The 23,838-nt window shown below is 45.6% G+C and overlaps 1 protein-coding gene across 4 annotated transcripts in view; it reads left to right on the top strand.

The window, feature by feature from the left end:
- The window catches only part of LOC122675563, a 44,412-nt gene that overhangs the window by 716 nt on the left and 19,858 nt on the right, over positions 1 to 23,838 (top strand). Inside the window, exons 1-5 of one of the 4 annotated variants that reach the window (XM_043874480.1) lie at positions 12,511 to 12,932; positions 13,981 to 14,012; positions 15,893 to 15,937; positions 22,579 to 22,614; positions 22,964 to 22,993. In XM_043874480.1, coding sequence (XP_043730415.1) covers positions 12,865 to 12,932; positions 13,981 to 14,012; positions 15,893 to 15,937; positions 22,579 to 22,614; positions 22,964 to 22,993 — 211 coding nt within the window. In that variant the 5' untranslated portion in view covers positions 12,511 to 12,864. Of the gene's footprint in view, positions 1 to 12,510; positions 12,933 to 13,980; positions 14,013 to 15,892; positions 15,938 to 22,578; positions 22,615 to 22,963; positions 22,994 to 23,838 lie in introns of those variants that run through there. The other 3 variants (XM_043874478.1, XM_043874476.1, XM_043874477.1) reach the window with 3 other exon arrangements.

Raw genomic sequence — 23,838 nt, 5'->3', positions numbered from 1 at the left:
ACCCGGCGGCAGCGGCTGCGGGAGGCGCGCCGGCGTGGAGGGGGCTTGTCGCCCGGTGGCATCCCCTCTGCTCCCGGCGCGAGTGCACTCGCGCCCTTCCCGCCTCCGCGCTGACTCCCCGCCCCCCAGGCCGGCTTCTGCTGTCCTCGTCTGCTCCCGTCTCTCGAGCTTCAGCTCTCCGGATCCCCTGCGCCCACTGCACCCGGGTCGGGGAGGACTTGGGAAGTTTTCCTGAACACCACTGGCGTTTTAGCCCCTTGACTTTCAAATGGTTTGAGCCGAGAGCGGGATTATTTCCGTAATCCCCTTTTGCCCATGCGTGGAACACCCCCATCACCCCCCTGCGCCAGTCATCCCTTCTGCGCTCCCATGGGGCCCTAGTAGTGTCTTTAGTACGGAAGGCATGAGATCAACATTGCTTTTAGGATATCTGCTTTTACTGTAAAGGTAGCCAATGCCTCTGTTTGTCATCAGCGTCCCACAGACCTTTAAAGGCAGCCTCTTTTCACGTGGGAATGTGTATTCAGAGCTGGTTTGGGCTGTGGTGGTTGAGTTCTTTAGAGCTCTCATCTGCAGAAGCAGACTTTTGGCATTGGATGCAGTTTCAGCGCAAGACACGTGACGGCTTGTTTGTGAAATGTATCCTTTAGGTAATCCTCTCATTGCTGTAAGCACTTGCAGGAAGCCCGCCCAAAGCAGTGCAGAAACGCTGGGCAAAGATTCAGACTGCAGGGAACTTGCTTATGGGACAGTCCCTGCCACATAACAGTTTCTGCAGGATCAACTAGAGAATACGGAGCTTTAAAGTGTTCATAACTTAAGTGTTCGTGGATTATTCGTTGAACATTAGGCTCATATTCTTTTAGGAAGGAGGGAAGGATTTTTTTGTTTTGTTTTATGTGTGATTTTTTTTTTTTTCTCCTCTGTTCTTTATAACACTGTTGCAATCAGGAAGACAGTGTCAAAAGGTTTATTGTGGCTAGGTTCTGCTGTTGAATTTCTTGACATTAGCATTAATAAAACCCCACTAGGGGTGGACCCACAAGAACTGGGTCCACTTGGGTCATCAAAAACACTTCCTTAGAGGTGGTCAGTTAGCAGGAAGACGTGCAAATAGTGGTTAAAGTGAATTTTGAATCAGTCAAATACAGCAAAAGTAAAGTTTTGTTCCAAAAGAAAAGGGAAGTGAATTGAAGTATAGTGTGTGAAATTAACATGCACGGTTATTTACACAAAGCAGAGCTGACTCAACTTCTACCTACCTACTCCTTCGTAGTTCAGTTCAGTCGCTCAGTCGTGTTGGACTCTTTGTGACCCTATTACTCTGAAATGTGGGTCCTCCCTACCTCTTTACATAAAAATTTGCTAGCCCGCAATCGCTTATCTTTCTGGTCTCTTCAGGAAGACTTACTAATGAGTCATTTGCACATTTCAGTGTGGTAGTAAAGTCTGTATAATTGTGTATCAAACAAGGGGGAGGTGTAATTCTCAGTAAACCCTAAAGCACCCTACAGATGTTTGCTACTGTTACTTGTAATTTTTAGTAGCTGCACAGTATGCCACTCTGATTCCCACATTTTTGGCCATTTAAAATGTTATTACTTATTTTTAAATACTAACGGGGGGGGGTCCTCTATATCTAGGGACTTCCCAGATGTCTCAGTGGTAAAGAATCTGCCTGCCAATGCAGGAGGTGTGGGTTCAATCCCTGGTCCAGGAGAATCCCATGGAGAAGGAAATGGCAACCCACTCCAGTATTCTTGCTTGGAAAATCCCATGGACAGAGGAACCTGGTGGTCTACAGTCCATGGGGTTGAAAAAGAGTTGGATATGACTTAGTGACTCAGCAACAGCAACTTTATATCTAATTACCACATTGTTTCTGTCATTTATCCAGTGAACCTTTTTTTTTTTTTTAATAGTGCAAACTATACGCCAAATAATGTGTTAGATGCTGAGGATGTGGAATCCTTTGTTGTACACACACACACACACACACACACCTCTTATTCTTCAGTTCCCAGGAGTTATAAAGGACTTACAGAGTACAACGTGCATGCATGCTTAGTTGTGTCTGACTCTTTGCAACCCTGTGGACTGTAGCCTGCCAGGCTCCTCTGTCCAGGGAATTTTCCAGGCAAGAATACTGGAGTGGGTTGCCATTTCCTGCTCCAGGGGATCTTCATGATCCAGAGATTGTTGCATCTCTTGAGCAGCACAATAAAGCCGTTAATTTAGGTGTGCATCAGAGCAGGGATCAGGGAGGGGAGTAGAGAAGGGATCCCTTCAATTGGGCTGAGTAATGGTAATCACCCCACCCCATCCATTCCCAGTCAGGCCAGCTCTCCTTCTTGCCTGCCCTGGGCATTTATGATTTCATTCTTTTCCCTCTTCTTCCTCCTCCCCTCCTGGTCCCCTCACTGATAGAAGTGTTCCAGTTGCCTCCCTTCTCCCTTAAGCCAGCTCAGGTCCAACTGTTTTTCCTCCTGGTCCCACTTCCTTTGGAGTACAGTATGCAGAGATTTCATTGACAGTTAGTTATAGGAGAAAGAAGGAAGTAAACCTTGAAACTGTTCACCCTAGTTCCTGTCACCCCACAGTTGCCATTTGGGCCATATCCCAAATGCAGTCATCTCTTCACTTTTGCCCCCCACCACCCGGGGTCATTCTCCATTCATAAACGTGGCCCGCAAAGCTAAAGTCCTATGTACTTTTCCTTTCCCAAGATGCTGGAAACCCTTCCTTGAAGTGTGTGTATGTACAGTCATACAGAAAACACAGCATCTTAAGTGTACAGCTGATAAATTATCACAGGTGAACACATCTGTGTAACCACCACCCAAGTCAAGAAATAGAACATGGCATCCTAAAAGCCCCGTTCCTTTTCCTCCTCCTTTCCTACCCCTGCATCCCAAAGGGACCAGAGATAGTTTTGCTAGTTTGTAAACTTTATAAAGATAGAATCATACAGCATATGCTGTTTGTGTCTGACTTCTTTTGTGCTGTTATGTTTGTGCAATTCATCCTCACAGTTGTGTGTAAGCACTTTTTCACCCTCGTGGCTTACAGGACTCCATTTTATGACGGAATCACATTTTGTTCATCCGTTTTTCTCTTGATGAACATGGCAGTTGTTTCCAGGTTTGCCTGTTACAACTAATGATGTGTGAATCCTTTAGCTTTTTGATATCCAAAAACCTACCTGTTTGACCACTTTTCTTTTTTTTTTTTCCTGCTGGTGTAACTGGAGAAAAGGAAGGGAGGGAATAGATGAAGGAGCCAGCCTGGAGAGCTAGGCCTGTGGATTTTTCACGTTGCTGGCACTAAATGTTTTCCAAAGCATTTAAGGCTGTGCTCTCATTCCGGGACCTGAACATAGAAGAAAAAGGTGATGGGATGGCTTACATCCCAGGTGAGCTGATTATAGGTGGTGGTCATGGGATGCTTAGAATAAAGGAAGCTGGGTGATGATGGTAAACCTGCCCAGCTTGGGAAGTGTCCCTTGGGAGAACTGACAGCTGCTGGCTCATGATGCCCACAGCTCTTTTCCGCCTTCCCCCACCTGCCTGTTACTTTCCCCTATGGAGTCCTTGACACCCCCCTCCCCGACCCCATTCTCCTCTCACTCCCCCCCGCCCCCGCCCCAGTCTGGTCCCAGAGGGCTTGGAGTTCAGGAAATCCTTCTGTCCCTATGCAAGGGGCTATGTAGTTGGCTTCCAGACCTCAAGTCTGTGAAGACAGTTTCCTTGGAATATGCTTTAAAGTTTCCTAGTCTCCTGAGGGGTGTTTGTCATCTGGTACTACAACTTCTTGGGCAGGGAGGCCTGGCTTTTGTGGCCTGGAGACTGAGATTTTCTTTGGGGAAATGCTTGGACCTTTTGGGCTCAACGCAGGCAGTGTCTGAGCCTGTAGGCTGTCAGGGTTGCCCAGGGTCAGACATTCCCCATGAGAGATGTTGATGACAGCAGATTCTGGAACCCTGCGTTGTTTACTTCCTCCTTTGCACTCAAACTTCAGATCTTCCCAAGAGGAAGGATTTAGAGACCACTCGGTGGACCAGGTGATCTGCATTCAGCATCCTGGGGTTGCCATCGGCTTGGTTACAGAGTTGGAGTTTCTCCACCTCCCTGTCTTTCCTCATCTCCTCCCTTTCTCCCGCTGATCACACTTGCTTTTCTCCTCTTCCTGGATCTTGATCAGTTCCTTCCTGCCTCAGACAGAAGCTGTGTGACCTCAACTCTCCCTGCCCCCAATTCTTCTTTGGCCTATTCCTGCTTGTCCTTTGTGGCTGAGTTTAAATGTCAGTTCCTCAGGAAGCTGCCTCCCACCCCCCCACCCCCCAATTCTTCAATCTTAGACAGCACTTCCTTTCTCAGATGCAAGTAGACAGCCTTCCCCAGCAGGCTGATGGGTTCTTGAAGCCACAGCGCCAGTTGCTTTATTCACTGATGCCTGGCACATGGTCCATCTGTGTTTGTTAAATGGATGAATTGATGGGTAAACTAGAGGACCTGAGACAGGTTGTAAGATTGTCTCTGCTTCTAACTTGCTGTGATCTTGGGTGTGTATTAGTTTCACCTCTCCTAGAGTGCATCTCTCCCTCTGTAAAATAATGCCTCAGACTGGAAGATCTTTATAGGTTCCTTTCCGTTTCAGTTTTTGCTGAGTCTAACAGTGTGAGGATCCTGTTTGAGGGGTGGTAGCTTTCTCTGAACCCACTCCAGTGTTCTTGCCTGGAGAATCCCAGGGACGGGGGAGCCTGGTGGGCTGCCGTCTGTGGGGTCGCACAGAGTCGGACACGACGGAAGCGACTTAGCAGCAGCAGCAGCAGCTTTCTCTGAAAATGCAAAAGCTGACTTTAGCACTGAGGTTTAAGTGGTCTTAAGTTTCATGCCTGTGTTCTTCGCGTGAGAGCTGCATTCTTCCCAGGTCACCATGGCCTGCTCTGGGCTAAAATGATAACATATTGCTTTCATTGTGCTCGTCCCACATCACATACGTTTTATTTCCCGATCTGTCTTCTCTTCGGTTAGTGTGCCCCTGGGGACCAGGTTCCTGAGTCACGTGTCCCTTTTATATCCCCTCCGCTTATCACAGCAAATGTGAGTTGATTTCAGTTGATGAAAAGAGATCTATATTATAGGGAATAGTATTTTTTTTTTTTAATTTTTTTTTTTTTTTTTTTTATTCTTTGAATCAGCCATGGATTTACATGTATTCCCAATCCCGATCCCCCCTCCCACCTCCCTCTCCACCCGATTCCTCTGGGTCTTCCCAGTGCACCAGGCCCGAGCACTTGTCTCATGCATCCCACCTGGGCTGGTGATCTGTTTCACCATAGATAGTATACATGCTGTTCTTTTGAAATATCCCACCCTCACCTTCTCCCACAGAGTTCAAAAGTCTGTTCTGTATTTCTGTCTCTTTTTCTGTTTTGCATATAGGGTTATCGTTATCACCTTTCTAAATTCCATATATATGTGTTAGTATGCTGTAATGTTCTTTATCTTTCTGGCTTACTTCACTCTGTATAATGGGCTCCAGCTTCATCCATCTCATTAGGACTGGTTCAAATGAATTCTTTTTAATGGCTGAGTAATATTCCATGGTGTATATGTACCACAGCTTCCTTATCCATTCATCTGCTGATGGGCATCTAGGTTGCTTCCATGTCCTGGCTATTATAAACAGTGCTGCGATGAACACTGGGGTGCACGTGTCTCTTTCAGATCTGGTTTCCTCAGTGTGTATGCCCAGAAGTGGGATTGCTGGGTCATATGGCAGTTCTATTTCCAGTTTTTTAAGAAATCTCCACACTGTTTTCCATAGCGGCTGTACTAGTTTGCATTCCCACCAACAGTGTAAGAGGGTTCCCTTTTCTCCACACCCTCTCCAGCATTTATTGCTTGTAGACTTTTGGATAGCAGCCCATCCTGACTGGCGTGTAATGGTACCTCATTGTGGTTTTGATTTGCATTTCTCTAATAATGAGTGATGTTGAGCACCTTTTCATGTGTTTGTTAGCCATCTGTATGTCTTCTTTGGAGAAATGTCTGTTTAGTTCTTTGGCCCATTTTTTGATTGGGTCATTTATTTTTCTGGAATTGAGCTTCAGGAGTTGCTTGTATATTTTTGAGATTAATCCTTTGTCTGTTTCTTCATTTGCTATTATTTTCTCCCAATCTGAGGGCTGTCTTTTCACCTTACTTATAGTTTCTTTTGTAGTGCAAAAGCTTTTAAGTTTCATTAGGTCCCATTTGTTTATTTTTGCTTTTATTTCCAATATTCTGGGAGGTGGGTCATAGAGGATCTTGCTGTGATTTATGTCGGAGAGTGTTTTGCCGATGTTCTCCTCTAGGAGTTTTATAGTTTCTGGTCTTACATTTAGATCTTTAATCCATTTTGAGTTTATTTTTGTGTATGGTGTTAGAAAGTGTTCTAGTTTCATTCTTTTACAAGTGGTTGACCAGTTTTCCCAGCACCACTTGTTAAAGAGGTTGTCTTTTTTCCATTGTATATCCTTGCCTCCTTTGTCAAAGATAAGGTGTCCATAGGTTCGTGGATTTATCTCTGGGCTTTCTATTCTGTTCCATTGATCTATATTTCTGTCTTTGTGCCAGTACCATACTGTCTTGATGACTGTGGCTTTGTAGTAGAGTCTGAAGTCAGGCAGGTTGATTCCTCCAGTTCCATTCTTCTTTCTCAAGATTACTTTGGCTATTCGAGGTTTTTTGTATTTCCATACAAATTGTGAAATTATTTGTTCTAGTTCTGTGAAAAATACCGTTGGTAGCTTGATAGGGATTGCATTGAATCTATAGACTGCTTTGGGTAGAATAGCCATTTTGACAATATTGATTCTTCCAATCCATGAACACGGTATGTTTCTCCATCTGTTTGTGTCCTCTTTGATTTCTTTCATCAGTGTTTTATAGTTTTCTATGTATAGGTCTTTTGTTTCTTTAGGTAGATATACTCCTAAGTATTTTATTCTTTTTGTTGCAATGGTGAATGGTATTGTTTCCTTAATTTCTCTTTCTGTTTTTTCATTGTTAGTATATAGGAATGCAAGGGATTTCTGTGTGTTAATTTTATATCCTGCAACTTTACTATATTCATTGATTAGCTCTAGTAATTTTCTGGTAGAGTCTTTAGGGTTTTCTATATAGAGGATCATGTCATCTGCAAACAGTGAGAGTTTTACTTCTTCTTTTCCTATCTGGATTCCTTTTACTTCTTTTTCTGCTCTGATTGCTGTGGCCAGAACTTCCAACACTATGTTGAACAGTAGTGGTGAGAGTGGGCACCCTTGTCTTGTTCCTGATTTCAGGGGAAATGCTTTCAATTTTTCACCATTGAGGGTGATGCTTGCTGTGGGTTTGTCATATATAGCTTTTATTATGTTGAGGTATGTTCCTTCTATTCCTGCTTTTTGGAGAGTTTTAATCATAAATGAGTGTTGAATTTTGTCAAAGGCTTTCTCTGCATCTATTGAGATAATCATATGGTTTTTATAGGGAATAGTATTTTCATAGAGTTTATTCTCTGGAAAGTATAACTATTTTATGATTATGCAGATTAACTTTAGTTTGTGACTAACATTAACCCTTTTCCACTTTCTTAACCCATTTAACTTTTTTTGACCTATTTCCTGAAGGTTGATAGGGGCTAAAAGAAGTAAACCACTAGTTAGTTTCATTCTGGTGAAGAGTTAGAGGAGGATTTGGGTCTCATTATAGGTTTGTGCGCATGCGTGCTCTGTCACTTCAGGCGTGTCTGACTCCTTGCGACCCTATGCTATGTAGCCCGCCAGACTCCTCTGTCCATGGGCTTCTCCTGGCAAGAGAATTGCAGTGAGCTGCCGTGTCCTCCTCCAGGGGATCCTCCTGACCCAGCGACTGAACCTGTATCTCTTGTGGCTCCTGCATTGCAGGTCGATTCTTTGCCTGAGTCGACCCATTATGGGTTTAATTATACCTGATAACTTTTTATTATTTACTACAAGGTGACTCTAGTTGAGAATTACCTTGACAGACAGGGACACCTTAGGACCAGAGACTAGAAAGTATCAAGTGTTTTGTCTTTACCTGCTTGGCAGAATTTTAGGCCTTTTGTTGTGAAATGTACTGATAAAAGCTTGGGCTCTGCAGTCAGATGGACTGGGCTTGTGGATAAGTTACCCAAGCCTCATTTCCTCATCTGTGAAATGGGGATAATAGTTCAGCATCAGGCACTAAAACGTTTGTTGCAAGGAGCCCATTGATGCCTGCCAGGTCCTTGGTTCGGGTTCAGGCACACAGTAAATACTAAAAAAAAAATTAGCTATTATATTATGGTTTAAATATAATAAAATACCATATTAATAATTAGATTGATATATAATAGTATATTATATATATTATATGGTGTGCTGCAGTCCATGGGGTCGTGAAGAGTTGGACACAACTTGGCAACTGAACAACAACAACAATTATGGTTTTATTTTCACTTTAAGGATTGTTGAAATCTTTAGCTGGTGAATCATTACTCGTGGAGCCAGATTTGATTGAAACCCTTCTGGCGCCTACTATGCGCCTGTGCAGTCTGCAGTCAGGCCCCGGTGCAGAGGTGGGAGAAAGGCTCCCTCGGGTTGGGTGTGACAGCGCCAAGATGCAGCGTTTTTCTCCTCCCACTAAGGGAAAGAGACCTGTTCTAGGCAGGGCCTGGGAGCTGGTAGGCACAAGGCAGCATTGACATTACACCTCGTCAGGCACAAGGCAGCATTGACATTATACCTCGTCATCACAATTGAGTTGGGATGAAAATGTAAGGAATTTTAAGTGATTAAGTAAATGTCCACTTCCATTCCCTACTGATCTCCAGCCCCTTAAATTACACTGGGAACATTTGGAATGGGTCCTCCCTCTCCATGATGACTTTCGTTTTTCCTTTTAACAAACCACATGGAGAAGCAGAAAGGAAGAAGATGTGGGGCACTTGCATCCATGGGGCGTGTCAGAGAGGAAGAAAACCTTCCTCCACCCTTCTGGGTTCTTCTGGTCTAAGGATTAAATTGACACGTGTCAGATTAACAGGAGAAAATCATCCATAACTGGTGTCCATGGGAGAGGGGCTTCCCAGGTGGTGCTAGTGGTAAAGAACTCACCTGTCAGCGCAGGAGACCTGAGAGAGCTGAGTTCGATCCCTCGGTTGGGCAGATCCCCTGGAGGAGGAAATGGAATATCTCCAGAGTTCTTGCCTGGAGAATCCCATGGACAGAGGAGTCTGGCTACAATCCACGAAGTTTCGAAAGAGTCGCACATGCCTTAGGGACAACAGCCATACATGGGAGATACCAAGGAAAACTTGAGTAACTCTCCAAAATGGCCAAAGCCCTCACCTTCAGTACCGTCTTCAGCAGGCAGACAAGGATGTTGAGGGTGGGGAGAGTCAGTTCTGGGAGGTCCCCGGGAAGAGTGCAGTAAACCCGGGTGAGGTTGTCCTGAGATTTCAGTCCCTGCCCTTTCACTGATAAGATACAGATTTGGACACCCTTACACATGGAGATTTCCCTTACAAATGTTAATGTTTCTTCCAAAAGGCCAACTCCTGCTGGGTTTTCAATGTTTTTCCTTTGCCTGCTGTTTCTTAGAGAATAACCAGCTTGAGATAATTAATATGCCAAAGCGACATATTTTAGGGGAGCAGATTCTGCTGCTTCTAAAGCAGATTCCTATACAGCGCAAGGGCCCTGTGGGCCCCGGGGGTTGCTTCCTCCACCGGTCTGTGTCTTTGCTGTTGCCCAGTGGGCGGCTCCTTCGCCTCGGGCTAGGCCCCTTCCCCCATAACTTTTGGGTGTTTTGATACAGAGAGCTGACCCTCTACCCTGCAGCCTCACTACATGGTAAAAATAAAGGTTTTCCATAAAGGTTTTCTGGTTTTAGCAGAAGTTCTGATATCTATGCACATGCATACACGTCTGGAAATGAAGATTAACAGCTGTAGAAAGGGGGCTGTGAAAGGGACAGTCAGAAGTTTGTCACTGTTTTAAGCAGACATATTTTGTACAATAAGGATGTCTAACTCTTTATATATGTTCTCATCAGTCTAGTGCGGTCGCTCAGTCATGTCCAACTCTTTGCAACCCCACAGACGGCAGCACGCCAGGCTTCCCTGTCCATCACCAACTCCTGGAGCTTGCTCAAAATCATGTCCATTGAGTTGGTGATGCCATCCAACCATCTCATCCTCTTTCATCCGCTTCTCCTCCTGACTTCAATATTTCCCAGCATCAGGGTCTTTTCCAATGAGTCAGTTCTTCACATCAGGTGGCCAAAGTATTGGAATCAGCATCAGTCCTTCCAGTGAATATTCAGGATTGCTTTCCTTTAGGATTGACTAGTTTGATCTCCTTACAGTCCAAGGGACTCTCAAGAGTCTTCTCCAATACCACAGTTCAAAAACATCATTCTTTGGTGCTCAGCTTTCTTTATAGGTCAGTTCTCACATCCATACATTACTATTGGAAAAAGCATAGCTTTGACTAGATGAATCTTTGTTGGCAAAGTAATGTCTCTGCTTTTTAATATGCTGTCTAGGTTGGTCAGATTTTCTTCCAAGGAGCAAGTGTCTTTTAATTTCATGGCTGCAGTCACCATCTGCAGTGATTTTGGAGCCCAAGAAAATAAAGTCTCTCACTGTTTCCATTGTTTCCCCATCTATTTGCCATGAAGTGTCAGGCTTCAACAGTATGTGAACGCTGAACTTCCAGATGTTCAAGCTGGATTTAGAAAAGGCAGAGGAACCAGAGATCAAATTGCCAGCATCCGTTGGATCATCGAGAAAGCAAGAGAGCTACAGAAAAACATTTACTTCTGCTTTATTGACTATGCCAAAGCCTTTGTGTGGATCACAACAAACTGGACAATTCTTAAACAGATAGGAATACCAGACCACCTTACCTGCCTCCTCAGAAATCTGTATGCAACAGTTAGAACCAGACATGGAACAACAGACTCGTTCCAAATTGGGAAAGGAAAATACGTCAAGGCTGTATATTGTCACCCTGCTTATTTATCTTATATGCAGAGTACATCGTGCAAAATGCCGGGCTGGATGAAGCACAAGCTGGAATCAAGATTGCTGGGAGATATAGCAATAACTTCAGATACACACATTACACCACCCTTACGGCAGAAAGCGAAGAACTAAAGAGCCTCTTGATAAAAATGAAAGAGGAGAGTAAAAAAGCTGGCTTAAAACTCAGCTTTCAAAAAACTAAGATCATGGCATCCGGTTCCATTACATGTTCTCATAATTACTTTTAAATTAAAAGGCACAATGACTGCATATAAGGGTATGAGTCTGGAGAAAAACGATGAAATGGCTGGCTTGTTCTTGTATGCATTTCATTGGGAACCATGTTTTAGTCTTTCTTAATGTCTTGAAACATTTCCTAATTTTAGGCTTACCACCACTGTCTGACCTGAGCCAGAAGTTAAGATTGAAAAATAAAAGGACTTGGGTCTGAAAATGAAAATGCATAGTTTTCCTAGGACCTGGAGCTTGGGAAATACCAAATACTTGGGAATGTTTATCAGAAAAAACCGTGAGTCAGGAGGTTTTCAAAATCTGGAGGCTCCAGAAAGGAAGGGACCAGCAGTTACTCTGCTGCTTTTGCTCTTTGCTTCTTCAGTTCACTGTCACTGCCAGGATTGGGGTCAGCCGGGGAAGGGGTGGGGAGTGGGGCTTTGAAGTCCCAGTGAAGTCCCAACGGTCAAGTGCTCCTTTTCTGTTTGTTAGCTGTGTGACCTCAAGCAAGTTAATGAACCTCTCCGAGCCTCAGTGTCTGCATTTGTCAAATGGCCTTCATAGGCTTATTGGGATGATTCAATGAGAAGATCCAGAAAGATTTTAAACACCCATAACTGCAAATAACACCATTGTTGTTTTCTTCCTGGTTTTTCATTTATTCATCCAAGATTCTGATTTGATGGGCCCAGAAAAATGGGTTTTAGAAGGCCCCCTGAGAGTTCTAATGTCTTCAAGTCCACACCTTGTGAAATGCTGTTCCTGGGGGATCAGGAGCAGTTTGGGCATCATGGTGGAGGGCGGGGCTGCCACTCCTATGCACAAAGTCTGCGTGTCCGTGGGGCACGCATAGCTGAGCTCCAGACCTGCAAGGCTCTCGGCAGTGACTTTTTTCGGGGGAGGGTGCAGAGGGTGGTGTGTGTGTGTGTGTGTGTGTGTGTGTGTGTGTGTGTGTGTGTGTGCTTGGACACTGAAGAACATTCCCTCTGGGGGAGCACGAAGGGTGGGGGACAAGGGAGCAGGGTGGGGGTCCACGTGTGCGGTGCCAGGGAGCTCAGCCCAGGAAGTAGTGAGAAGCCCCGGAAGGGCAAAGACATGATAAGGTCCTCAGAGGGGCAGACCAAGAGAGCGAGACAGTGATTGTGAGCGAGTGTGAGAACCCGTGAGAGAGCGAGCTTGCAGGCAGGCGGCAGCCGTGTGCGCTGAGGAGGGGAGAAGTTTGAGAGATGGGTTGGAGGAAGCGTGGGAGGAGTCTGATTGTGCTGCTTGCTGAGAAAGAGGGAGCAAGCGTTAGTGGTGACTTGGAGGTTCCAGTTAGGTGACCTGGTGATTGTCTGCGGAGACAGGTTGGGAGGAGCAGGTTTTCTTGGAGAGAAGAAGGCAAGGACTAGCTCCCGCTGACTGTATGTAAAGTGCTGAAGTGACCCTGGGCCTTAAGTACCTGGAAGTCAGGGAGGAGGCCTGCGAAGGGGTCAGAGATCTAGGATCTGAAGCTTTGGCCTGAAGGCGGGCCTGAGGCAGTGTGTGGAGGGCACACCGAGGTGGTCCTGGGACAAAGCCAGTCGCCAGGAGCTGATGGAGCTGGGAGATGAAGCACCTGGAGTGGGGAGAGGCCCCCGAGACGAGAGGAGGGAGGAGACCAGGTGAGGGACACTGGAAGCCACCGCTGAGCCTGTCGCCTGCTTCATCTAGAGAGGTGGTCCCTGAGGACGGAGAGGGCCCCTTGGGCTTGTTGGGCGGGGATCCACGGTGCCTCTAGCTCCAGTGGTTTCCGTACAAAAAGCAGAAGGCTGGTGGCTTTGAGTCTGGGAGAAGACGGGGAGTGGGAACCGGAAATGGGGAGTTCTTCCTTGAGACCTCCGGTGAGGCTGAGCAGGGCAGAGCCGGGGTGCGGATGCAAGCACCAGATCAGGAAAGTGGAAGGACCAGCGAATTGAGTGGGGGAGCTGTCCAGGCCCTTTATTTCCCGGAAGTGCTCTGAGGGAGGAGGCTGGAGAAGCAGGTGAGAAGACCTTGGAGTGATCAGCGAGCAGCCCTCTGTGGGAACCAGGAGGAGGGACGGGAGGCCAGCGTGGCGAGGCGCGGTGGACGGATGGGCTGGAGACGTGGGGCGTGGGGATTCGGCGCGGTGACCCTGTGCGCGGTGGACGGATGGGCTGGAGACGTGGGGCGTGGGGATTCGGCGCGGTGACCCTGTGCGCGGTGGACGGATGCGCTGGAGATGAGGGGCGTGGGGATTCGGCGCGGTGACCCTGTGCGCGGTGGACGGATGCGCTGGAGACGAGGGGCGTGGGGATTCGGCGCGGTGACCCTGTGCGCGGTGGACGGATGGGCTGGAGACGTGGGGCGTGGGGATTCGGCGCGGTGACCCTGTGCGCGGTGGACGGATGGGCTGGAGACGTGGGGCGTGGGGATTCGGCGCGGTGACCCTGTGCGCGGTGCTGCTGGTACCCGGGGTGTGAGCAGACCGGCAGGGCTTCACCTGCATACTCCAAAGTCACCTCTATCCCTGTGGTTTTGAGTTCGGCGGGAGTGGGGAGTTGAGGGGGCAAGAAGAGCCTTGAGAAGGGAGAGAGTTATCCCACCTGCCAACATTTCTGGAGAAACATAGTATAATCATTTTGAAGACTTTCATAATTACTTGTATAAAATTAGTACCCATTTATAAAACTTTTTCTTTTCTTGTTCTAGTGATGATCGCAATGCCTCTTCAGAAGAAAAAGGTATGAACTCTAAAGTCAACGTTGAGTAATCGAGAAACTTAAGCTGCACTGTGTGGACATTTGCATTTTTAGAAAATGATTTCTTTATTCATTTTATTTATTGGCTGCAATTGCCTCATTACATTCATGCAGTCACCAACTTACAGAAATGGTGTTGAAATAATCAATAGGTTAGGATGATGGGATAGTGACAGGTTTTCAGAATTTTCCTTAAGATTATTTGTCAACAGATATTTAAAACAATGAAATGTAAAGAATTCATACCTTTGTGGTTTTTATAACTTAAGAACAGAAAACAAATGCTCTTACATCTCTTTCCTTTTAAACTCTGGCTCTAATGTTCTTTTTAACCTTATTTTAAGTTCAGTAGAGTAAGAATGGAGAAGCATTGTCAACGGAATTCTCTAATTGTTCTATGCACGAGTAGATATTTTCTTTAATACTTGAGTGTTATCATCAATTATAGATACTTAATGAAAATAGCAACACCTAATTCTATCCCTGAAACTGGGTCAAGTAAAACCTCAGCTATTAAAAGAAGGTCATGGTCTAGGTTTAGGGGTTGCTGAGGCTTCTCTCAATTTCTCTCTCTGACCAGCAAAGTACCGGCGCCTTCCTTACTTTCATATTGTCCTAATTTCATTTGTCTACTGCATGGTCCTTCCTTGTCCTCACACATGCTATTGGCTAGGACTTGGATTTTCTCCTAATTTCTGCAGAGTGCCCATCACATGGTGGACAGTAAGTCAGTGAAGGGACAGTAGTCTCTGCCTGTGCCTAGGGAAAGCAGTCAACCAGTAATCGAGCCCTTTCTGTTCACCAGCCTGGCGTGGGTGAATGTTCCAGACAAATAGAGTGCTAGGTCCTGTTCCATGAGCCATCTGATGGAGCGTGGCATAAATACAGATGAGGGGCCTGGTAACTAAGTGGCCATCCTTCCCTACACAGAAATACTCTTGCTCTAGTTGATATTGTTGGTAACTTCTACAACAGTTACCCCTTCTTCTCCTTTACTATAATATTTACTATAATATCTCCATTCCCATGCACCTACACTGGCCTCGGCTCTTAGCACTTCATAGCTGAATCTCTGCAGCGGGGTTTTAGACTCTCTGGAGTCTAATGCATCTTGAACAACAGTACCCACCGCCCCCCTCACCAAAGTCCACCAGCATCTTGGGGAACACCAAGGCCCATTTCAGCTTGAAGTACTCATGTAATTCTGCATCTCCATGTCATTCCCTGTAGGAGAACCATCCCCCAAGGCCAGTTCTTCTCAATTTGCGTTTGAGGTCCTCCCTAGTCTGGTCCCAACTTCTCTGGATCCTCACCTCCAACCTATCTGTGTCATTTCACTAAATCGGTGGTGGTTGTTTGCATGAATTGACTGTTCAGTGGGAAAGGACTCTGACTCTCTTGTATAGTAACACCATTGTCTGCTCTTCAGTTACAAAATCTAAAACCAGGTGCTTTTTTTCCCTTTCTGGTGTCAAGTTACTTAATCACCAGGGGTGTTTTTAGGGAGCGGCTAAGTTGATCAAACAGAGACAGTGCCACTCCTTTGGCACAGAATTGAGAGGTTGCCAGGGACCCAACCAAAGGTCGTTATAAAGTTTATTGGCTTTCTGTTTGCCCTCTCTTGGAAAAGGCTTAAGGTTGCTTGGTCTAAATCTTTTTTCCTTTGAGAATATGCCCTTGCTTACCATTTGTAACTGGGTTTTAATTTGACTTTGCCGCTTTGGGTTTAAAAAGGTGATTCGTTTATAGAAGAGGAAGCTGCTGTTATTTTTGGTTTAGCAATTTTTTACAAAAATGAACACAATCTTCTATTTTATCCTTGTATTTATACTACTAAACTTGATTTCTTTCTCAAAATTTAGATTGCCCCAGCCCCAACCTAGATACTTCAGGGGACTCTAAATCAGGTAAGAGATATGATTAACATTGGTAAATGCCCGAATGAAATTTTTATAAAATAAAATTCATTGCAAGATAAATAACAATTTATTCTTCTGTTTTACTTCAAGCAATCTTCATGAAAGATAGGAGCTTTCATCTTTCTACTTGAAAGAGCTGATTAAGTTTTAAACTTTCATGGTTACCTAGCCTAGTGAAATCAGTAACTTAAACTTCAGTGATGAAGCTGTACTTAATGAAACTGAGAATTTATCTGATGAGGCAACTGGACCATTTTCTGGATTGGTTTCACTAACCTAATACAGGGTCCTCTGCGAGTCCAGCCAGGTGGTGGATACTTGGCTGGGGTGGTCCTGGGAGGTTTTCCTGAGGAGGTGATGGTTGACTTGAACTCTGAAGGATGCATTGCGGTAACAGGGCAAAGGTGGGGACAAGGGTTATATGAGTTCAAAAGACTTGCAGGTGTATATGTCCCCATGTGGGAAAGTGCACAGTGCTTGTTTGCAGAGACTGAAGAAGGTCAGATGACTGGAATCAGCGAGGGGAGGGGTGGCAGGGCCAAAGTCTGTCTGTAGAGACAGGTGGGGGCTAGATTGCATAGGACCTTTGAATTACAAAATCTTTACTCCAGAGTGGATGTACAGATGACCAATAAGCACATGAAAGATGCTCAATATTATTTCAGGGAAATACAATTCAAACCCACAGAAAGATGCCACTTCACAGCCACCAGGGTGACATGAAAAAGATAATAGCAAGAACTGTCAAGGATGCGGAGAAATTGAAACCCTCATACACTGCTGATAGAGGGCTTCCCCAGTGGCTCAGTAATAAAGAATCCTCCTGCAATGTAGGGGATGCAGAAGATGTGGGTTCAGTCCCTGGGGTGGGAAGATCCCCCTGGAGGAGGAAATGGCAGCCCACTGTAGTATTCTTGCCTGGAGAATACCACCAGAGGAGCCTGGTGGGCTACAGTCCATAGGGTCACAGAGAGTCAGACACGACTGAACACCCACACCCACCCACACTGCTGATAGGAATGTAGATTGACACAGCCACCTGGGAGAAGAGTTTGGTAGTCCTCAAATAGTTAAATATAATTGCCACTTGACCCAGCAGCTTCTTTCCCTTGTGTATAGCCAGGAGAAATGGAACCGTATGTCTACCAAAGAATTTGTGCATGCATGTTCACAGCAGCATTATTCATGCTATTCAAAAGTTGGAAGCAGCCCAAAAGTCCATCAAGTTTTAAACGCATAAACAAAATGTGGTGTGCCCATTTGTTTGCTGCGACTGCTGTGAGAAAGTGCCCTAGACTGGGGAGCTTAACCAGCAGAAGTATGTTGTCTCACACTCTGGGGGCTAGATGTCTGAGTCAGGATGTTGGCAGGGTTGGTTCTCTCGGAGAACTAGGAGGGAAGGTCTGTTCCAGATCTCTTTCCTGGCTTTGTAGGTAGCCATCACCGTGATCTCATGATGTTCTCCCTGTGGTGTGTCTCTGGGTCTGAATTTCCCCTTTTGGTAAGGACACCAGTCATCTTGGATTAGTGTCCACCCTGATGACCTCATTTTACTTAAAGGTAAATACTTCTATGAAGACTGTATCTCCACATAAGGTTATGTTCTAAGGTACTGTGGGTTAGGACTTGAAACATGACGTTTTTGTTGGGGGGCACATTCAATGTTATAACACAACACAGTGGAATATTATTCAGCCATAAAAAAGAACGGAGTGGTGATACATGCTACAACATGGTGGAACCTTGGAAACATGCTCAGTGAGAAAAGCCAGGTACAAAAGCCCATCTCTTATGTAATTCCATTTATGGAATTTATCTGGACATTTATGGAATGTCTAGAATATGAAAATCTATGCAGGCAGGAAATAGAGTATTGGTTATCTAGGTCTAGGGGGAATGGGGAGATTGGAAGTGATAGTTAAAATGTACAGGGGATTTTAGGGGATATTGAAAATGAAAAATTGATTGTCGTGATGGATGTACAGTTGTTGTTGCTTAGTCGCGTCTGACTCTGCGAACCCATGGACTGTAGCCCACCAGGCTCCTCTGTCCATGGTGCTTCTCCAGGCGAGCATACTGGACTGGGTTGCCATGCCCTCCTCCAGGGGATCTTCCCAACCCAGGGATTGAACCCAGTTCTCCCTCATTGGAGGCGGATTCTTTACCATCGAAGCCACCAGGAAACTGTGAATATATGAAAAGCCATTGAGTTGTACACTTTGAATTATGTAGTGTGTGAATTAGATCTCAATGCGGGAGACCTGGGTTCGGTCCCTGGGTTGGGAAGATCCTCTGGAGAAGGAAATGGCAACCCACTCCAGTATTCTTGTCTGGAAAATCCCATGGACAGAGGAGCATGGTAGGCTCCTACAGTCCATAGGGTGGCAGAGTCGGATACAACTGAGCGACTTCACTCACTCAAGGTTGTTATAGAAAAATAAAAAAAGTTATATCAGAAGAAAAAAATCTAAAGCTTGTCATCCAGAAAAAAAAATCCATGTTTTCTTGAAACATCATTTCTGTGCTCAATCATTTCTGTGCTCAATCATTTTCTTGAAACATCATTTCTGTGCTCAATCATTTCTGTGCCTAGGGCCGTTCGTCCTGAACCATTTTGTGGGACTGTGGTTTTTGCATGCTTGATTTACTCCTGTGATTAGGTTTATGTGCAACAGAGTATATTTAGGACAGACAAGTAGCAAAAGTTGTCCCTCTAGTTTGTTTTCTTGCCTTTGTCATTTCTGAAAACAGGGCCACCTGGCAATCTTGTTGCCAGATGGGAGTTTTTATGTTTATATCTGGAAGTTTATTTTCCCCTTTTTCATCAAGGTAATTTTGTACTGGTTTGGTGATTACATCAGTTATCTTTATGAGGTTTCTGTGTTCCTAGTGACTAAAGAAGAATGGTCCCTAAAGTTGTGCTAAGTACCCTTTGGTTTTAATGTCAAATAAAAAAGTAGGAGAACGATGGTTTCGTAATATGCAACCAAAATGAAGATTAGAAGGCGATTGTGCAAGGACCGCTGTCTACGAAAGGAGAAAGCCTGCTGCTGCCAACAGTGTCTGAAATTGAGAGTTAAAAATGTTCGAATGCAGAGTATAGTAGATAATTCAGATTCTCGAGTGAGGGGAGAGACACTTCAGGTCAGAGTGGGGTGAAGCCTTCTCAGCTGGCTGAAGGGAGGCTGGTCAGGAGGTGTAGGTGGGAATCCCCTGGCGGTCCGGTGGTTAGGACTCCACACTTTGACTGCTGCGGACCGGGCTTCTCGACTGGATAAGGCATGGGACGTGGGATTTCAGTTGGCCTGCTGTCACATTCCCACTGTTCCCCTTCTCACCCTTTTGTCCTTCCTTTCAATTTTTTTTTTTTAAGATTTATTTTAAAAAGTTTAGTCTATTTTTAGTGGAATAAAATGGGTCAAAGGAAGGGGTGTAGGTTTTGTCTGCATCTAGGCTGGCATTCAGGACAGCTGGGTGTGGTGAAGGTGGAACCCATCAGGATGAGAAAATGAGAGAAAAGAAACTCAGAGTTGGGGACTGTTTGCATGCTAGCTTCCCCAAACAGGGCTCCTGCTGCCAGAGCTCTAACCTACGCAAACGTGGGGAGGGTTTAGTGCTGGTGGTAGCACGCTTGGGCTGGCCTGTCACTAGAGTTTAGGAGTGTGACCTGTTAGTTACAATCGCTACCCCTTAAAAGTCGTGACTACTGTGTATGAGGCCCTGGGCTGGTCACTCTTCACAGACTTCTTATTTAGTTCTCAAATATGTGCCATGAGACAGAAAAATGGTCCTGGGGGCTTGAGGGGGCTTGCAGGGCAGGGAAGCAGAAATAGAAATCAGGAGTCTTAGGCCCCAGACCAGAGGGAAGGTGAATTGAAGGGATGGCCCCAGACTCCACTTCCCAGGGACCTGGAGCAGAAGGTGGGCCTCACCTGGGGCTGGTCCAGGCAGAATTACATCCCTGCAGAGATCCTAGGGGCTTCCTAGGTGGCGCTAGTGGTGAAGAACCTGCCTGTCAATGCAGGAGACATAAGAGAGGCAGGTTCGATCCCTGGGTCAGGAAGATCACCTAGAGGAGGTCACAGCAACTCACTCCTCTGTTTTTGCCTGGAGAATTCCATGGACTGAGGAGCCTGGTGGGCTACAGTGCATGGGGTCTCAAAGAGTTGGACACGACTTAGCACGCACGTGCGCACACACATACACGCAGAAGTCCCAGACTGCTAGAGGGAACTGGCAGAATAAAGACATGGTAGGGGCTGCTCAGTTCTTTAAAACGGGGCAAAGCATTTGTTCGTTCACACATTCATCATTCATGGAGCATCTATAGTGATGGGTGCCAGGGGGATCAGGGTGGTGAGACATGGCCTCAGTCCTCCAGGGCTCATGCACCAACAGCTCAACAAGCAGCCACTGCTTGACAGAGGGGTAAACGGATGGATTGGAGAGAGGCATGGCTCATCTGACTTGGTGGGGCAGAGGGAGTCGGTCCACAGAAGTGACTTTGGGCTGGCTTCTCTTGGATACCTTGGGGTCTGGGGTGGGGTCTGGGGAAGGGCTATCCAGGCAGTGGGATGGTGTGTCTGAGGACTTGGAGGAAGGAGTGGTAATCATGCTGGGGTGCAGCTTGGGGAATGAGGAAGTGATTACAGTGGGTTGGTTTTCAGCCATGGTTCTCAGCCCTGGCTGTACATTCAAGTTATCTGGGGACCTTTATCAAAAATGCTACCCCCAATTAGTTAGTACCCCCTAAGCAAGGGCAGAATCCCAGTGTGGAAAGCTCCCTCGGTGGTATCAGTGTGCATCCAAGGTTGAGAAGCACTGCTCTGGGCTTTGAGCCCTGGAGGACCAAGGCCACGTCTTATCACTTTTGATTTCCCAGCCCCTGTCTCAGTGCCTCGCCTTCCACTCAGGCATCATCTCATGTAGGAACCGCCTCCTGCTCCCCTTCTTCCCACTCCTCCTGTCCATCACCAGCTCCTGGGTGTTAAACTGCTGAAGCAATAAGAAGCATGTTTGCAAGTGAAACAACATAGTTAAGAATGCAAGTTCAAGCTGGACTACCCAAGTTGATATCTTAGCTTCAGACTCCCTGGGTGGAGAATAGGAGGTAGTGGGGTGGGTGGTGGTGGTGGTCTTACATAAGGAAATTAACTGACCTCAGCCTACCTCATTGGGCAGTTGTGAGGGCTAATGTGTTAACATATATAAAGCTCTTACATAAATGTATGTAGATATATATATGCAAAATGAGTATGTAAATGTAATTAATGAATACATGTAAATGAGTAAGTATATATTCTGTATAGTGCCTGACACATAGTGAACACCCCGCAAAAGCTGCTCTTAGCTGCTATATGATTGTTCTCATCTTTATTCTCGAATCTTTTCTTTTCTTCGTATAGCTATTGCCCATCCTTGGTTTTGGTTGGTAGTGTGTGTGTATGGAGGGGAGATCTGAGAATCGTATTAATAGCTTTCCACGTACTACTTACTCAGGGGATCCCAAGCAGGGTGAAGCAGGAGGAGCACTTGAAGGGGGTGGGTGAGGGAGAGAGCGGTGCCTTGTTGCTTGTCTGCTCTGTCAGGAACAGGTCAGGGTGCCCTGGGAGCTGGGGGTTGGAATCCGCTTTGGGAGTAGGTCATAGGTCGTTGCGGGGCTCTCGAGATAGAAGGAAGGCTGGGTGTGTGTGGGAAGTGGGGCCTGGGTATTAGTGGTTGGGTGGGCTTCCCTCGTGGCTCTGATGGTGAAGAATCTGCCTGCAGTGCAGGAGACCGGGGTTTGATCCCTGGGTGGGAAGATCCCCTCGAGGAGGGCATGGCAGCCCGCTCCAGTATTCTTGTCTGGAGAATCCCCATGGACAGAGGAGCCTGGCGGGCTACGGTCCATGGGGTGGCAAACAGCCAGACACAGCCGAGCACCCAGCACACACATTAGGGCAGATGGAAGGCACGCAGAGGTCGGTGGAGAGCCAGGATAGATGGGAGAGCTGTGTGGACTGGAAGGGCCGGTAGATGCCTTTACCTGTGGGAACCATGGATCTGTCCCATGGGTCTGGGGCTAGTGGGCCTTTGGGGACATCGGGGAAAGAATTCCAAGCTAACTGTGGGAACAGAAGCCTGCTTGCAGTGGACAGAGAGTTGGGGGTGAGGAAAGGGAGGGAACATTCTTGGGGTCACTCTTTGCAGAAGTAGTTGAATCGTGTAGACTCTTTGTCCTGTGCTTCAGGGAAATGGCAGGTGGCATTACAGAATGCTGCACTGTTGTGTCGTTGAACTTGGGTACGGAACCTTCTAGATGCACAAGTGCAGAGGCAAGATGGGAGCAGTAAGGCAGGTCAGGCTGGGCGAGACTTGGATGACACCCAAATGAAGTGGTTACTGCAGCCAGAGGGTGATTTGGGCTCAAATTTAAGTAATTAAAGTGCATTTCATCCAGCTCCAAAGGATAAAGCCTTCTTTTCTCGTAAATCAGACTAGTTTGGGACTCAGTGAGAATGCAGTCAAAGGAGGAAATTAGTTGAGTTTGGATCTGTTTTATTATATTTATAATTTTAAAAAATAGTTCCTACTTTTTTATTCATTGTGTGCTTCTCCTGTGTATCCTATTTTTTTTTTTTTTTTTTAAGGCGAGGACAGCAGTTCTGAGAGCGGTTCTGAATCTGGTGAGTTATCTGTGTATGTGTTTCTTTAATAACAGAATTCTAGTTAAACATGGACACCTTTATTTTTATTTTAATGTAAAGCCCATACCACTGATGTTGCTTGAGGACATAGTAATTACAAGTGTCCTTTTTGTGAAGTACCGAAAAGTACTTACATGGTAAATAATTTCTAGTTGGCAAGTAAAGTGGCAAAACAGGATGAGCTGAGGAAGAAAGACAGGAAATGGTTGCTATTGGTGAGAGGCAAACACTTTACCTATTCTTCCATTTGCCTGTGTGTTTTTTTCTTAGTTGTCATATGCATTTCATATGACATATGATTTCAACCTTTTTTTTTTTTTCCCCGTAGATAATGAGGAGGCAAAACCAGAAAAAACAAGTGAGTATATCCTTCCTTCTTCTGACTTTCTTTTTTGTTACTGAAAGGAAGAAAGAAGGATAGGCTTTGAGATTTTTAAGTTGCAGGTTGCTTGCTCATGATCTTTTTCTGTGTCAGATTGGGCTCAACACTGGGAAATGAATAAGCATTTTGAAAATTTGAGCTCAGTACACTTGGAATACAAGGGGTGTGTTCCTGGTCTGCACTGATGCCGAGACTCTGCCTGTGCGGCTTTGCTCTGCGGTTCCCAGAGGAGAAGAGATTGAGGGACTGACCAAAATCTACAGCCACAGCCTCTGCTTCCTCTCGTGGTGGGCGCTGCTCACAGTTAATCACAGAGTAGACTGTTCACTGCTGAAAATGTGGTACCATTTGTGGTTTAAAGTTTCTGGCTTGCTGTTCTGGTTGTTTATGAACAACTTGAGTCATGAAACCACTGTAAAGATATAGATTCTAAATATAAAATTTGCTTTTGGTCTAAAGTTTTGTGAAAAACTTAAGTTGCATGACTAAGCTTTTATTTTAACTGATTTTATTATTCCTTAGGATTTTTTTCCCCTCCCAGTTCTTAGAATATAATCTGCTTATGAACACAAATACTATGACAAGGCAGTCAGGGGGTTTCTTTATAATATTTTAAAATAAATGAAGTCTTTTCACTCAGAAGTCCTGTATTTAATCTAATTCTCTCTGCAGTTTCCCAGTGGGGAACCCATGAAGGTAATTGTAAGCTCCTTGCAGTCATGTTGTGTATAGATAAGAACCTGTAGTTATTTTTGTATCACACGTGGAGTAGATGTCACCATCTGATACCCATAAGGAATAATGTATACCAGCCTTCCTAC

Source organism: Cervus elaphus, chromosome 19 (genome assembly GCF_910594005.1).
Source record: "Cervus elaphus chromosome 19, mCerEla1.1, whole genome shotgun sequence".
In the NCBI taxonomy this organism is placed as follows: domain Eukaryota; kingdom Metazoa; phylum Chordata; class Mammalia; order Artiodactyla; family Cervidae; genus Cervus; species Cervus elaphus.
The sequence above is the reverse complement of the archived record's forward strand: the minus strand, read 5'-3'. Positions and strand labels throughout refer to the sequence as shown.